A 17958-nucleotide genomic window follows, 5' to 3' on the forward strand; every position below is an offset into this window, starting at 1 on the left:
GCTAACATCCAATTTGACAATTTGTAGGTCATGGGCTTTTTTTTGTTTTTAATGGTTATTTATTGTTGAGAGAAAGAGAGAGACAAGAGCGTGAGCGGGTGAGGGGCAGAGAGAGGGAGACACAGAGTCCGAAGCAGGCTCCAGGCTCCGAGCTGTCAGCACAGAGCCCGACGCGGGGCCCGAACCCACGAATCACGAGATCAAGACCTGAGCTGAAGTCGGACGCTTAACCGACTGAGCATCCAGGCGCCCTGATTATGGGCTTTTAATTAGCATGTAGATCAATCAGAACAAACTGCTGCCACCAAGACGGGCTGCAGCTGGTTTGCACCTCTTCCTCCCTGATATCTAAGGGAAAGGTGCCACGACCTAGGTAAGTTACTTCGGCAAGGTTGCCAACTTCTCTGAACAATCATTATAACCATATGATGTACATATGCATTCTTGTGCAATATTCACAGTGCTTTCACACAGAACAAAGGATGGGTAAATGCAAAAGTGGTGCATGCGACTTTATCCTTGGGGGGAGGACACCTGGCAGAAAATTCTGGCTCCATCTAAACTTGGCTACTTCGGGTAAGTCACTCATCATAGTCTCAGTCTCCTCCTCTGTAAAATGGGTACAACAATACCCACTCTGCCTATCTTCTAAGTTTATTATTAGGCTTAGGTGAGATGCTTCCTAACTTCTCCCACTTCACAGAAAAGGATAACTTTTGCTTAGCACCCTGGGGTAAATGCAAAGGTTTTGAGGCTGGAGATGACCACTCCTGGACTCTAGCTGCTCTACCTGACTATCCCAAGGGCTGGGATTAATACCTCTACACGTGTGTATGCCAACCGGGGAGCTTTGGTATATGAAAATATTCAAAACAAACTTTAGCTATCTATCTATACACACTCACATTCACATATATCCTCCTGATACATATGTGTGTGTATATTGTACCCCAATGTTTATAGCAGCACTTTCAATAATAGCCAAATTATGGAAAGAGCCTAAATGTCCATCAACTGATGAATGGATAAAGAAATTGTGGTTTATATACCCAATGGAATATTACGTGGCAATGAGAAAGAATGAAATATGGCCTTTTGTAGCAACATGGATGGAACTGGAGAGTGTTAGGCTAAGTGAAATAAGTCATACAGAGAAAAACAGATACCATATGTTTTCACACTTATGTGGATCCTGAGAAACTTAACAGAAGACCATGGGGGAGGGGAAGGAAAAAAAAGTTAGAGAGGGAGGGAGCCAAACCATAAAAAGACCCTTAAAAACTAAGAACAATCTGAGGGTTGATGGGGAGTGGGAGGGCGGGTGATGGGTATTGAGGAGGGCACCTGTTGGGATGAGCACTGGGTATTGTATGGAAACCAATCTGACAATAAATTTCATATTAAAAAATAATAAATAAAATAAAATACAGAAGACAAACATATAGAACACCAATTTCATTTCTAAACGAATTACACAATCTAGGAAATGTAGGGATAGAAGCATCAATTAACAATTTGAGCTATAAAAAATATATGTGTGTGTGTATCTGTGTGTGTGTGTGTGTATACCTGTGTGTGTGTATACATATATATGTAAAGTACTAAAACCTAGACCCATGGTCATCATATGGCAGAACATGTACAAGACCCCAACCTCTTGTCACTTCAGATACAGTCTGTCTCAACACTGTGCTTTCAATTATCCTTAACAATTAGCGGTTTAGGAAAAAGACATGTGGCTAATCACCGAGGTGATAATTTAGAGAAGTGGAACATTTTGTTGCCTTCAACTCACAGCCAGATCACTCAAAGCTGTAGAAAGGCTGGCAAAATTTCAATCATCGAGCTAACGATTGTAACCTTGTTCCTGTCTGTGTTCATGTCCGTATCCACGTGCAAATCTGTGTCTGTCTTCTACTTTGGCAGTACGAACCATTAAACTTAGGTATGGAACTTCCACATGTGAGTGAGGGTTACAGGAGTGCCTAGATTCTACAGTTGTTAGGAAGAACATAATCAGCTCATGTATGTGAACTACTCAAAAGAGTCGTGGGAAGACTTTCTAAGTGAAGCACTCTGTACGTATTTGTTACTATTCAAAACAAATCTTATCAATCAGTTGTAAAGAGATACAGGAACAAAACAGAATGACTGCTCTCTGGAGAATTCTTTCATAAAGATGTATCATTAGACTGTAGTATTCAAATAGTGGCAGCAGCAGCAGCAGCAGCAGCAGCATCTGGGAGCTTTTAGAAATTCAGAGCCTCACATCTACTACATTAGAATCTGCATTTTAACAAGATCCCCAGGTGACTTGTGAGCACATTCAAGTTCAAGAAGTGCTGCACTGGAGTACTTCAGGGCTTATATGGAGACCCTTGGGTCAGTTGTATTTCCGGTGGGAATCATGCAAAAGCAGTAGTGACTCAGAAAATCTTCTCTGTCTTACTGATGTATTCAGAATGTAGACTAGGGGGTGGGGAGGGGGGGGAGTGACCATGTACATGCACCTCCCCACTTAGAAGGCAGTCCCATCTGAATGAAACAAAATGCTCTGTGCAAGGGATCACGAGAACACACATCAGCACAGATTCATCAGAGGCCCTCATGGAACAAGACTGAGATCCCGTAACTCTTCTGGCTTGAGGGGGAGGAACAAATACAAACACAACACTTCAGAAAAGGAGGTGACACCACTAGGAAATCTGCAGTTTTCCAAAGGAACATTAGGAGGAAGTGGAGGGGAAGGAGGAAGTCACTTACATTAACCCACGGGTGCTCAAGGACCTGCACAGCCGAAAATCGCTGATCCACATCAACCAACAGCATCATGGTAATGAGCTCCTGCGGAAGGGAACGTTCGATTCCATTTGTCTAACTTTTACGGTAGCAATCTGAGCATTTTCATATGCAGAAGTTCTCTTTTAGTTTGGAAAAGCTCTAAATCTTAAATATATCCGCTCAACTTACCCACAGCCACCTAACATCTTTAGAAGTTAGAGGAAAGGCGAGTATTCAGATATTGCTTATCGTTGAGAAAAAATGAAGTTAATATTAGAATAAATTTAATTAAAAATATATTTAGTAGAAAAGAAATAAATTATACAAGTTAAAAAATTAATATTCCTTTCTTTGCCTAGAATTTTGTGCTTTAAAGGCAGATTTCTAAGTTGGTTTAATACAGAAATATGTTAAAATTGCTTCAAAAATTTCCACATCAATCAATACCAATAAAATGGAACTATTAAGGGGCAAACGATCTAATGGTTCTGAAATTAATGAGACTTCCTCATGAGCTCCAAATGATTTGGACCAGGAAAGCACAGCTTGGGTTTTAATGATGAGTCTGTCATACATCTGTCCACCTTGGATTAGAAGTTCCCATGTAACAAAATGGTTAGATATGTGTTATCCAGTTCCTTACATTCACAGGGTCTGAGTACCAGTCTGTGACGGGGATGATTTATTTCCATTGATACAGAGATTTCTACCTTAAAGTTCTCATTATGTTCTTCTCCAGCTTCAGGCTCCTTTGTGTAAGAAGGCATTCATTCACTTTCCAACCTGGGCCAGAACTTATTAAAGCAACTATTTTGTGTGATGCCCTTTGCCAGGTGTCATGGGTGTGTAGGGGATGGTCCTATCTGTCAATGACTGAGCCCTCTTGTTACAGAGTGATGGCATAAGGTAGTAAGTTCCTGAAGAGACTGCTCACAGGCAAAAACAACTCCACCCCCATGCATTATCACCCCACCTCCTACCACCTTTCTGCCTTTCCTATGACACTTCTCTCAATTCCCCACATTTTCCTAGGCCCAGAGGTAATTAGAAGTCCTGGACGGCTGAAAAAAATGAAAGCCTTGGACCTAACGTGCATCATTTTCTATGGAAAGTGGCCAGGCAGAAAAAGTCAGGTTTTCAATTGAACTCACTCAAGACACAGCGAAAGGAAAGGCATATACACCAAATAATCAAAAGTCAATTATTTCTCAACAAGAATTTTTTCATAAATTTAAGTCAATGCTTGGAGACGTAAGTTTAAGGAATCAATTAAAAAGTCTTCTTTTTTATCTCAAGTTCTACTATCGTCTCCATGTAAGAGTTTTACAGTTTTCTTAGATACTGATCTCTTCTTAGTTTAATGGACAAAAATGACATGCCTTGTTTCCCTCTGCCTTTATATCCTGGCTGTCTTTCAAGATCCAGGTTAGATTGTAGCTTCCTCCTGATATCTGTGTGGATCATTTCAATGTTTGAGCTTCCTTCACTTTGATTGATTAGCTAGTTGTTTCATTCACTCATTCCTTTATTTATTCATTCATTTAATACATGTTAAGCACCAGTTATGTACTGGTCACTACGTAGACACTGATGTTACAGCAATAAACAAAATAGACACAAATCCTTGTCTTGGGAACGTTGTGTTCCAGTAGGAGAATCAGAAAATAAATTACATAAGTAGAATGTATCCACCTTTCTAAATCTACCTGTCTAGAAAGGTAGAAGGCTAGTTACATGGTATACCAGATGGACATGTGGGTGTCAGTACTATACAGAAAAATAAAGCAGATGAGGAAGATAAGGTGAGCCAGGTTGGTTAAAGAGCTGTAACTGAAAGTGGGGTGGTCTGGGAAAGTTTCACCGAGAAGACGAAATTGAGTCGAGACCCGAAAGAGGTGAAGCAATAAGCTGTGTGGAAATCTAAGGTGGCCTGGTGCGGGTAGGGGTAGCAAGAGCCTGTAGCAATGTAACCGGAGTGGCAACAAGGAGCAATGAAGCCAGGGAAACAGAGGCACTTGATAAGTCGGGATGACTATGAACAGAGGACTTGATGACTGTGAACTCTTGGACAACCTAGTAATTATAACCAAAATAGACAGAAATCATATTAACGATATCATTAAGTCTCCCTGCATGAGACGAGTCAAAATCAGTAATTCCATTAAGGCGCACAGGCTATAAGGAAGAAGAAGGCACTGGAAACCTACCTTGGCAGAATCAGAAACGTTATCCCAGTACGGAGAAGGAAAGTCCACTTGCCCCATCAAAATCTGATCAAAAAGCACCTCCTGGTCATCACCACTTCTGTTTAGATGAACAACGACAACAAGGGAAAAACAGCGCTAAAACGTCAACTCAGAGCATGTTTCTTCATTCTTATACATTAGAGCCTTTCCTTTCCCCATTAATGTGTAAAATGTGTGTTTTTAAGCCATTTAAAATGTCAATATGGAACTGTTTTGGTAAATTAAGAAAGAATGAGTTTTTAAATTATATGAGGAAGATTTATGGAAGGCATGTAAATTAGCATGTACAACATAGAAAAAAATAACAGGCACTGCGAGCGAAGTTCTTATTATGTTCTTTTCCTGCTTCGGGCTCTTTTGTGCAAGAAGGCGGAATGGATCACTCAGAGAATAGAGCGATGCTTTGTTGGTGAGGAATAAAAGATTACTGCCCATACCCACGGAACGGAGGGAAACCACACAGCAGGATGTAAGTGATTACACCAGCTGCCCAGATGTCCACCTTGAGGCCATATCTGGAAAAGTAAGTGAGGTTAGAGTTAGCAAAGTCAGGCCAGGACAAATTATGGGGCATAGCAAAATAGATGACTCTTCTATTCTAAACCAAAAACCAAACTAAAGAAAATAAAAAGCCCAACAACAAACAATAAACTAAAACCCGCCGGCTAATCAGAATTCAAAGAAAGAATAATAAAAAGAGAGAGAGAGAGAGAGAGAGAGAGAGACTAAGACACATGAATAAAAATCAAAGTAAAAGCATGCTTATGATCATATCCAAATATCAGTAAGTGAGGGGTTTCATCAAAAAGGTTTATTATAGCCATATCAGTTTTAAGATAAGGCGGGACCCTTGAAACTATACAACTCCCTGATTTTAGAAATAACAATTACATATAGGACATTGCCAATTTATTTTTTTATTTTTTTAATATTTATTTGAGAGAGAGAGAGAGAGAGAGAGCAAGTGCAAGCAGAGGAGGGTCAGAGAGGGGGACATAAAGAATCCAAAGCAGGCTCCAGGCTCCGAGCTGTCAGCACAGAGCCCGACGCGGGGCTCGAACCCACCAACTGTGAGATCATGACCTGAGTCAAAGTCGGACGCTTAACGGACTGAGCCATCTAGGCGCCCCAGGACATTTCCAATTTATAAAGCACCGACATATATTATCTTACATGCTGTTTTCTAACAGCTCTTTACATTCCCAAGGATAAGTATTGTTGCCTATATTATAGAGGGGAAAACTGAGGTTCAGTGAGGTAAATAGTTTTCCTCAAGATCACACAATCTGTGGCAGAGCTGGGTTCCAACCAGGATCTTCAAGAGCCCAACGCAATTCTCTTTCTACCCCAGACCCCTCCCTCCTGGCAGGCTGTCAGAATACTCACAGTAGAAACTGTAGATACGCCTGAGGCAACACCCTCTGAGGGAGGTCAGGCAAGGTTACAGATGTGGGCTCCCAACTCACTCAAATTTGACGAATAAAAAAGTTCTCATTACCCTACATCTCACCCTTGGGATTTCCCGATTGGCATTCCCTTCTCATCTATTCTGCATTTCTACCTTTCTGGTCTATGGTTGAGCAGAAAAACTATCTCAAATGGGTCATGGTGGAGCATCCAACCTAGACCCTTGGGGGTGGGTTGGTGCCACTAACTGGGGGGAAAAGTAGGGCCATCTCCCCTTGCTGCACCACCCTTTCCCAATCCTTCTGTGTCAGGGTAGTACTTCAGAACATCGCCCATGATCCTTGGTAAGAACTAGGCTCTTTTTGGAAAGAGCCCTTTATTCACACAGACCTGAGTTCAAATGCTGACTGAACTACGATCTAGTCATGAGCTTATGTGATATTCAACCTTCAGAGTAAGATTATTCATATGCTCAATGGGAATCATACCATCTACTGTAAGAGTAAGAAGTAAAGGAGCTTAGGACCTGGCGTGCAGTAGGTCCTTGCTAAGTGTCAGGCCACCCGCCTTCTCCCCCACCCCCGCCCCGCCCCCATTCTAGAGATTTTCATTCATCTGATACGGCTGCACACAGAAACCAGAAAATTCCCAGTGGCCCTCTGATGCCTAAGGGTGTTTGTACTGCACAGATAATCAATGGACCGCCAAGAGAGCCAAAATGAGACTGGGACGGGAGAATGAGGACAGCTGAGAGAAATAACCACAGGAGACTGTAATCACCACACACAGCAGTGTCTGTTTCTTTTATCCAAAAGCAAGTTAATTACCATCGCTATATGTTTCCCTGTTAGTCCGAGCATTTTTTACTCTGAGGTTAATAACTGCTGTTCTACCTTTAACAAAGGCCAAATGGAAGCCTTGAACAAGGTTGCAGTAATTGGCAACTTGATTGGGGAAACAGAGAAAATGGCTCCCACTTTCAAGTTTAAAAAAAAAAAAAGAGTGAAAGAAATCTGATAGCTAATTCTGTCCGGATGGCACAGAGCAGTACTTTCCCCTACTCTTGAAGCAGACTAGTTCTTTGTCAAGCACAGCACTTCAGGAAACACACGGAAAGCATTTACCCAGTCTCTGCGATGATTTCTGGAGCCACATACGTCGGGGTGCCACAGACTGTGTACAGGGGGCCGTCTACAATGGTGGCCAGTCCAAAGTCGCCCAGCTTCAGCGATTTGCTGCCATCTTGGTGTTCGTACACCTACAGGAAAAGCAAAGAGTGAAATTGCCTTAAAACGAAGAGCTCAAAAGCTCCTCCTTGAAGAAATGAGGGGCACTGTGCTTTAACTTTCATGTATTTATCATAAAGTAAAAAAAAAAAAAATGAGGCAATTCTGCAAGGATAGACATATGAGACTATCTTTTTTTAGATGACAGCAGAACTGGAAACATGGCAAACAGCCAGCAAATGGAAATTCAATAATAAATTGCGGTAGTGGGGCGCCTGGGTGGCTCAGTCGGTTGAGCGTCCGACTTCAGCCAGGTCACGCTCTCGCGGTCCGTGAGTTCGAGCCCCGCGTCGGGCTCTGGGCTGATGGCTCAGAGCCTGGAGCCTGTTTCCGATTCTGTGTCTCTCTCTCTCTCTGCCCCTCCCCCGTTCATGCTCTGTCTCTCTCTGTCCCAAAAATAAATAAACGTTGGAAAAAAAAAATTAAAAAAAAAAATAAAATAAAATAAATTGCGGTAGTTCATACAATGGCGTGCTACATGAGCATTAACATGGCGATGTGGGTTTATATTTATTGAAATACATTATTTGGGGGAAAAAAGGGCAGATTTCAGACTGGTCTGCATAAAATGTGTATTAAAGAAAAGAAGACGTAGAAAGAAAAATGTCTGAAAGAACACAGTGTTCGTGTGTCTGTCTCTGGGTGGTAGGATTAAGGCAGATTTCTTGGTTTTTTGCTCCTCTGTATTTAATGTTTTCCACAATTAAAATTGATTTGTGTAATACAATGAAATATAGTCTCCAGTGCAGTATCTCCAACTTATGAAAATAATTACCTCTCCATTTTAATATATAAGAGGCCTTAAAAATCCAGTTCTTTAGTAACTGAACAAAAAACTCTACACAGATATTAAAATACTTCATTTTCAGTGGCCCACATTTCCAACAAAATCTATTTACATTTTTTTATTAATAATTGAAAGGGATATTAACATTTCATTTCACCTGTGGCAATTTGGAAAGATTTATCAGGTGCAGAGTCAGCATTCTGCCCAGGTTTCCTTATTAAGGCAGTAAAAGTCTCTAGTCTTTCACCCAACAAATCAAGAAAAGGATGCATGCGACTATAGGCAAGTATTTATACTGCTTTAATTCCAGCCCGTGATCAAACCAAATGGGTCTGCTCTAAAAAGTATTCCAAACAACTTCTACTATTTCAAAGAAAAGATCAAAGGGCATTCAGAATTCTAATTCAGTGCCCTCCATTGGAATCAATAAGATAAAGAAAACCACACTAAAAAGCTCCTGTTCCCAGTAAAGGCAGTCACCAGGAGATGCCTTAAGGAAATGGTGAAGTTTTCCATGCACTTGAGAATAATTCCTCCCCCAGCAAGTTGAAGCCTGAATGTTCTACTGTTGCCGCCTTGTGATCATCTGTACTTGCTATGGTGGTCTGACCTCTTGCACACTAAGGCATCTCTCCACACATCAGGAGCTCCACTACCGTTCACACACCGAGTCTCCCTTTCCTTGGCAAAAGTACATTAACTTCTCATTTCACTGCCGCATAAAGTGCAGATGTTTGGCTGGCTAAGCTGTGGTATCAGCATCGATCATTTGGATCTAACTGTTTTGGCAGAGGCGGGGAGTCTGATCCTCCCTTTTGGAGTGACTGTGTCTTTTCTGGGCAGAAAATATCCTTTTATGTTTTCTCCACACAGAGCATGGAGTCTTCTCCTTAAGGGCTTGACCACCATCTAGACTGCGCCTGTGGGCAGGTGTCCAGAGACTTGTGGGGTCTCCTGCACTTAGGTCGTTAGGGCAAAGACAGCTGCATGTCCCTCACAGATGTAACTTTGCCCAGTTGTCATCTGGGATAGACACTGTCCTCACTCCTTTAACAAAGCAGCTCTCTAGCCCATCAGCAGGAGCAAGTTAGGGGCTCAGAGGCATCAGAGCCACAAAACATCATATCATACCCAGCCTAAATGTTTTCCAGCAAAAGAAATCCCTAAATCATAGTTTTAGTGCATCAGCCCTTCTGGCCATCCAAATGTTTTTCATGAGCAGAAACCTGAGATGGAAATATATCTAGAAGATCGTCTAGTTTACTTCCCAGACAAAGCAGGATTGTTTACTTCCTTACTTCCGTTTTCTTAGTAATAACCTTCCTAAAATGCGAAATAATCTCTCGCTTTGAGGCTCTGTTAGTCCGAACATCCACGGGGCGTGTTTTGTGAGGTTGTGCAGATGCAGGTTTCAATTTACGCAACTCCATTTGTACAGGAATTTTGTGGTTTTCCTCTAAACGTACTATCTATACTCACCTAACTTGATTCAAAAGTTGGACGAAAGCAGATGTTGGCAGATCCAGTCGTAAGTCATATTTTGGTTCTGACTGTGACTATGTAATTCTCTTACATGTAGCAAAGGTTTTATTTTTGAGTATCTACATTTTGATAGGATTTCCATCTCATACATAGCCATGTGGTAGTTATATTTAACGTAGCCAAACAATAAAGTTCAAAGTTTCAACAACTAAGGGAAAACAAGCACTAAAAAAAATTGTCCCTAAAATTTAGGATTATGTGAAAGCAGTAATTCTTCAAAAATAAAACCAACACCTTTTAAATAGAACACAGAATCTATCGTTTTAATGCTCTTTTTATCTTTATCACTTCTACGGTGGCCCCTTCCTCTGCTTTGAAAAAACAGAATTTCATGAACATAAAGTAGTTAACGTGATGCTTATGATAGACAATAAGAACTGAGAGACAAAGGCCTAATCCATGTAACTGAAAACACTTCTAGACACAACTACATTAGAAATGCTTCGGCAAAATGTTTTTGCAGGTGAATAAATGTCCAGGCTTTTCGTTTGGAATTGTGTTTCACTTACTTACGGTCAGGCAGGGCAGGAAACAAGGTTGCTTTGGGTTTTTCTCTGTCAACACTTTGGGAGAAGGATACAGAAGAATATATTCCAGCGTTTCCTCCCCTCCAATGGGAGAGCACCTTTCCTGAGTCCCCACACAGCCACCTCACAACTGGGGTTCACCCTTAGCGTCTGCTGCACCCTGAGCTGGGCTCACCCTTATTTATGTCTTACGGAGCCAGATACAGAGGGGCATGAGTGAGGCCACTGAAAAATGTAATTAAAACTCTGTTCAAATCGCAGATTGCTAAATACATCTGTTTCAAACACACACACACCCTCACGCACACGCACACCCACCACTCGCAAAACCATCCCCCAGAAAGTATTTTCCCAAACGGCAGCTATAAATTTACTTTGAACTGAGTTTTTAATTAAAAGTTAGGAGTTGGAAAAGCTTCTAACAAGTTCACACTTAAAATGTGGAGTCCTTGGCTTATAGCGCTCCCTGAATCGATTGTGATTTCGCTCCTCTGCACGTCTCCTCATGCTGACCATCTTCCACGAGGGACGTTAACTGGCTGCAAGTATGGGCTTGGTCAGCCTGATCCAGCAAGTGGGGTTCTGGTGTAAAAAGGACTTTGGCCTTCACCGTATTGTAAAGCTTCCATAAAACGCGACCCACAAGTGAGGTGGGAGTACATTGTCAATCAACGAGTATTCACAACATGAGATATAATTTAATGTTCATCCCAAACCCTTTAAATACTCTAGATGTTCCCCCACATTTTAAACACTGAGGGGCTATTAAAGAGACGGGGATTAGTGCAAATTACCAGTATGTAGTGCTTTCACTGTTTTAACTAAGCAATAAAACTGTGTAATTGTACAACACTAATTGAATGCAGCTACCCATAATTGTGGGCGGCCATATGTATCCTATTACCATAAAGATTGTCAGTATTTTGTAAGCTACTCTTGTGATCATTGCAGATGGCTACAGTCAGAGAAGTTGTTCTCTAGGGTTTATTATATGGCTATAAAGACATCCCATGATTTGACAGACTAAATGTGTTAAATGGCAACAATTATGAAAAAGGTTCCAATTAAAAGCTGAAGGCACGTCCTACCAAGAACAGATATAGTGAAAGGTCAGGTATTAGGTTTTTGGCACACCGGCATTTCGCACAGGATTTTTCCTTTTTAAAGAAGAGTTTTATTTTTGTTTCTTTTCTTTTATTTAGGGTTTTGCAGTAGCTGTAACTTGCTGAACAGTAGATGTTTGGGCATAGGCCTGATTTCCTTTGGATTAGAAACTGAGACCATTTGGAAAAGTTATTTGAAAAAATAAAAGATTTAATATATAGTCATAAAATGCAGCTGGTGGCCATAAAATAATATGAAAATTCACAGATAACCTGAACCCAGGCAAATGGTTTCTGAGATTCCCATAATAGAGAACTAAGAGCTGACTAACATAACAGATGTGTTGGGACAAACATAATTCTCAATGTTGCTGTGAATTCAAGGATAACCCTGTTGAAATCCTGGCTAATGAATCATTAGTATCCACGGAAATATTTTCACAGAGGAGCTCAATAGGTACTAAAAAATTATTTCACCAAATAGAATCGGACAAAGGTGGCATGAAATTGACAAAGCCATGAAAAAAAAAAAAAAGTCAATTTACTTTTTAACCAATATGGTATCCCTTCAAAAAGACGTTGCTTTTCCTCTGGCCATGGTATATGGCCTTTACGATCCTAAGGAAAATGAATTAAATTTAAATCTTTAATCTTTAAGAAGTGAAGTAAAACAACATTAATGCAAGAGATTATTTTTTAAAATGCACTTTATGGTCCACATACTTTAAAATTAAACCTCCTGGAAAAAAATTAATTCTTAAAAAAACTATCTTATACCCACATGTAAAATCTTTATGAAATCAAACGTTAAATGACATAATAACAGTGAATGTCATATAGAAGTCAGAAGAGGGGTAACAACAGCAGAGCGAAAAATAAAATAGCTTTTAAGGTATTACCTAGAGATTTTTGGGAAGACAGAAGGATGAATGGAGACTCCCGGAAACCTGATTCTCATCCTCACGTTAAAATCATCATGAAACTATCTCAAAAGGAGTCCTATGCAGCTGCATTGAGATACACAAAACATGCACGTTCGGGATTCTCTTGGCCATTGTACATACTAGCCTTTTGCTAAAACTGGGAACTCAGTGTCACTGCCATTTTAAAAACTGGTATTACATTTTTGACACACGAGTAATATCCAACATGTCACTGTAGGAAAATTAGAAAAGACAGATAATTATAGAGGGAAAGGAATTAAACTCACCCATGATCTTGACACCTAGAAATAACCATTGTTAGCATTTTGGGGTATGAACTTCCAGCCCCTTCTTTACCTCTCTTTCCTGCCCTTCTCCTTCCACTGGACAATATATCCTGAGTGAATAAGCCTGTATCTACATCACGATTTCCAGTGGCTACTGGATATTCCATTGTATGGAGGCACCATGATAATAACCCCAACATCTACTCCCACCGCTACTTAGTAAGCACACAGGATACACGAGGCATTGTGTTGAGGAGTTCATGTTCATTACCCTATTGGATCTTCACAACAACCTATTAAGTAATCTTACTGATATTCTGCAGATGAGAAAATTGAGACTCAGAGACGTTAAGTAACTTGTCCAATGTTGCACAGCTAGTAAGTGGCAGAGCCAGAACTTAAGCTCAGGTATGTCCAAGTCTAAGGTTTTAACCATATGTCCTCCTCCCTCCTCATCATGCTATTATTTAATTAATCGGTGCCCTGAGGTAACTTGTTTCCATACATACGTATCTCTATTTTTTCATACTAAAACCCACTGGGATGAATATCTGTATGTATGTATACATATCTGATTATTTTTCTTTAGGTTACCTTTCCAGACTTAGAATTACTCGGTCATAGGATACACATACTATTGAAGGTTTCAGTTATTTATTACCAAATGACCTTTCAAAAAGCTTCTATGAAGTTACTCCGCACCAACATGTATGAGATGATGGGTAGTCTAATAACTTTGGCAACGCTATATACTATTATTATTAATCTTTGCTACTCCAATAAGACCATGTCATTTTAAGTGAGATGAGGGATGTTATTTCAGTCCTTAATCACAAAAGGGATGAGTAGTGCACCAGACAGACCTGGGCCAACCCCGGCAGCACACTACACTTTTATTTCCTGTCTTCTTCTTCCTTGTGCCATCATAGGTCCTTGGAAAAGGGCCCTCAGCAAATGTGTTAGTAAAATAACTGGTATATGATTGTACTAAATAATGTTTGGGGACAATGTTGTTTTTCTTCTATTTTTCCCTTAATTTTTATCCAAATTCAGAGAGCAGAATTTTTTTTTCTAAACACCTATAAAAAATAATCATTCAGTGTCTGCGTGGACATTTTATTTTTATGTATGTATGTATGTATGTATGTATGTATGTATGTATGTATGTATTTTTGAGGGGGCGGGAGCAAGGCAGGGGCAGAGAGAGAAGAGCAGAGAATCTGAAGCGGGCTATGCGATGACAGCGGAGAGCCCGATGTAGGGCTCGAACTCAAGAAACCGTGAGATCATGACCTGAGCCAAAGGCAGAGGCATAGCTGACTGAACCACCCAGGTGCCCCTCTGCTTGGACATTTTCAATGACCACAAGCTACGTATAGTAAAGGCTGTTTAATTTGCAAACTGGTGCAATTGTTAGAATTTTTTTTTCTTATATCAACCTCAAATCTCTCAGCAATTAATGTCTTCTCTTTAGAGTTCAGTGCTCTCAAGTACAGCACAGAAAAGTTTTTCCATCTTCTGTGTCATTTACTTGACCAGAGCCACCACACTCTACTTTCTCCATCCCTGCTGTGGGCTAAACTCCAGGTCCCTGTCATGCTGTGCTCAGATTCCTCACCAGAGTGGCAATCAGTATAAGCAAGACAGAGGACTCTTGATGTAGCATTCTTTCGGTGAAAGGAGTCTAGGGGCACTTTTTTAAGGAATCGTATCACACTGAGGCTCACGCTGAAGTTACGGTCAATTAACTGCCTTTCACGTGGCCTGGCCAAGTTTTTCCATTGCTGCTTTTCTGCAATGATCATTAAAACAACTCTACCAAGATCACTCAGTCCATTGGGATTTATGTTCCTCTCTTGTCAAATTTCATCTTACTGATTTGGGACCCTCATAGAGCCAAAGATACTTTTGGATCTCAGTTCTGTCATTTGCCGTAATACATCTTCATTTCACATCACTAATAATGCTGACTGGGTGACAGCTAGTGACAGAGTCCTGAGAGGCCCCTGTCTCCTTTCTTCTGGGTCCCGTGACCATTAATCAACACTTCTGGTTTGAGATCATATGACAGTGGACTGACTACAGAATCTACTCGACTGTACTTTTGTCTATGACTTCTACATGCACTCTATCTGTGGCTTGTGTACCTTGTGTACCTTGTGTACCTTGTTGCCTTGTGTACCATGGACCTATTTGGGGATTAAGAGTTCTGGGATTAAGGCAGAAGGAAATCCATTCATCTCATGGGCTTGGGGCTGGCTGAACCGGAAATGAATCCAAGCTGGAACACCCCATCTCTTGGTCGTACCTGGTCATCCCTTGGAGGGAACAGGGTATCTTCCTGCTATGTACAATCTATAGAGTGACAATGAGAGTCATGTGCTAGGCATGCCATTTTGATGGGCAGTAGAAACAGGTACAGACACCTGGACAGAAAGTTTCTAAAGGAAAATTTCTGACCAAGAGAAGCAGATTCTCTGAGAAACTGCTTTCTTCCAGAGAGTACCGGGGAGTTTAGAAGGAAAAAGTTTCTTGAATATAAACTTCTGTATTTCAAGAAAATTACAGTTTATTTCTGGAATAAATAAATGGTGATGCAAGTTATATTTTTGCCAGTAAATACTTTAATTTTCCTAAGGAGGTGGCATCTGCATACACATTTTTCAAAGATCCTCCCAGCTCCTTGGAAGAAAGTCAGGCTGCTACTGAGGACTTTTCCTGCCAAGGGTACAAGCCTGCCATCTAGTGGTGACTCCTGCAAACTGGACGCGTGGATCTCCGTAAGAGCATTTTCACGGTTTTGTGTGTTTTTTAAAAAGCAACAAGTTCCTTTTTAGTTATATATTATCATCACACACACACACACACACACACACACACACACACACACACTGGTTCTGCGCATAAGTGCAGTTGGGGAAACACTGCACTTTGTCTCCTCATTCAGTGACATGTAGACTGAAGCCCATGTGAATCCTCCATGTGATGAATGAGGAATGGCCTGGACCTGTCATGTTGGATCTGTCCCCTAGTCTGGGAAGAAGTGTCACTCATTGACTCATTCTTTCATCTCATCCACCCTCTCATTCCAGCGGTCACTCATCAATATGATCATTAAGCTCCAGGCCTGACAAAGAAAAAGAACCATGGAAAATCACTGGCATGATTAACTTGTGACATCAAAAACCAAAGCAAAATGAAACAAAAACCTAGTAACGATACAATCATAAAATTATAGGGTTATTTATATTGCGTCAATTCCCAGTTCTCACCCCAAATGTGGCTGGAAACATCACTGTACATCAAATCATGTTTTCTCATTAAAAGGCTTTGATAAATACTTAGACTTGAATAGATCAAAATAGGTTCTTAAGGCTAAGCTACAACATTTTTAGAGTTCTGTAAGAATTAAAAATAAAAAATTTTGAAAGTTCTATATGTATAATACCATATAAAGTGAAATCTATAGCTGAGTTAGGAATTTAAGAATAATACTTATAACAATCATTAAACACTTAACTAGCAAAAATCTTGTTAGCAGTCCAACAATTTAGGCTTTTTTGAGGTCCCTTTAATAAAAGAGTAATGCAAAGTGTGTTGTGAGGCCTTTTTATTTATTTGGTAAGTTTATTTATTTGGGAGTAAAAAGATGGATTCAAAGTCTTCACATTAAATTTGTCATAGCATTTTTCAAAAATGGCCTATAGCTCTACATTTTGCCAGGAGATGCCAAATCCATGCATGGGTAAATAGTAAAATTTTAAAAGCAATGTCAAAAAAGATGGAAGATGATTTTTACAACATACAATTTATCGTGAAACAGTTTTATTTCTAGGAGTAATTTAATTTTTACTACAAATAAATGGGGAATAAAAATGAAGGAAGCTAATAGTGCCGTATTATCTCTTTATCTTCATAAAATCCCCTTAAAGGAGGCTCAAAGGAGTTAAGAAACTTGTTCAAGCTCATAGGACTAGCCAGTCGAATTCCGAGTAAAGCACTTGGTTTTGAACTTTGGTCCATCTGACTATAAATCCTCAGTATGCGAATGTGCCTCCCATGACGATTCTCTCTTATTTCCACAAAAAGGTCAATAGAATGTGACATTAACAGAAGTCCCAAGTTCAGTTAGTGACGTCATCCTAATTTTGTTAAGCTTATTTTATTCTTCTACCTATTTTATACTATAAATAGATTTATCCCTGCAAAACTCACCAAACTTTACTACTCTCTGAGAGTAAGAAATTCCTCTACTAGAGAAGCAGAATTACTTCTGCTTCTATATTAAATCTAGACTGCAAATGACTCCAATGGCATGTGTGTATTTCATATTCTTACATTGGAAAAGAAAGGAAAAAAGGAGTGAACTTTTTTTCTTTTTGAGTAATTTAGAAAGTAGAACACTAGAATGAGCACAGTACTTTCACAGTGTCCTGCAAATTGTAAGTTTAGAGAAAGAACGCTGCTAAGTAATCATTTATGGCATTTACAGAAATAGATAATGCTCTGGTGAGAAGCAAGTGAACGATGTCACACAAAAGCAAACTGCTGAGGGGGAAGGGAAACGAAACTTTAATTTTCAATCACGGAATTTTCAGGGTTTAGAGAAGTTTTGAAACAAAGGCTCAGTTGTGAGTCTGTTCCCACGAGACCATCCTACATAATTCAGGACACAGGAATAATGAATGCAGACAAGAGAAAATTGCTGCAGTTTACGGAGGCAACTATGCAGAAGAGAATGTTCAGGCTACTGCGGAGATGTGGAATTTGAGGTGCAATTAAGTCAGAACTCCGTCGATTGACCTCAGCTGCCTTCCTTAGCCAGTAGCTACAAGCTTACAAACATAATTGCAATTAACTAACTGCTTGCATATTTATTTCTTGAATGCCGATTTAGCCTACTTGAATGTCACCTCGATGAAGGCCTGTCTCTCTGTCCCCTGGCACAGAGCAAGCACACAATAAATATCCCTAATTCACAGCTTCACGGGGTCTAGTGGTTAAAAGCTTAGGCTTTGGAGTAGGACAGAGCTAGGTGGAGATCTTAGTTCCTCCACATGTGAGTTATA

General features: G+C 40.2%; 1 protein-coding gene across 4 annotated transcripts in view; it reads right to left on the minus strand.

The window, feature by feature from the left end:
* The window catches only part of DCLK1 (doublecortin like kinase 1), a 349882-nt gene that overhangs the window by 32576 nt on the left and 299348 nt on the right, over positions 1 to 17958 (minus strand). For all 4 annotated transcript variants that reach the window (XM_045473943.1, XM_045473936.1, XM_045473962.1 and 1 more), the window contains exons 12-15: positions 7559 to 7692; positions 5465 to 5542; positions 4989 to 5085; positions 2764 to 2844 (exon numbers count right to left, since the gene is read on the minus strand). In XM_045473943.1, the coding sequence (XP_045329899.1) occupies positions 2764 to 2844; positions 4989 to 5085; positions 5465 to 5542; positions 7559 to 7692 (390 nt within the window). The remainder of the gene's footprint in view (positions 1 to 2763; positions 2845 to 4988; positions 5086 to 5464; positions 5543 to 7558; positions 7693 to 17958) is intronic.

Source organism: Leopardus geoffroyi, chromosome A1 (genome assembly GCF_018350155.1).
Source record: "Leopardus geoffroyi isolate Oge1 chromosome A1, O.geoffroyi_Oge1_pat1.0, whole genome shotgun sequence".
NCBI classification, from domain to species: Eukaryota; Metazoa; Chordata; class Mammalia; order Carnivora; family Felidae; genus Leopardus; species Leopardus geoffroyi.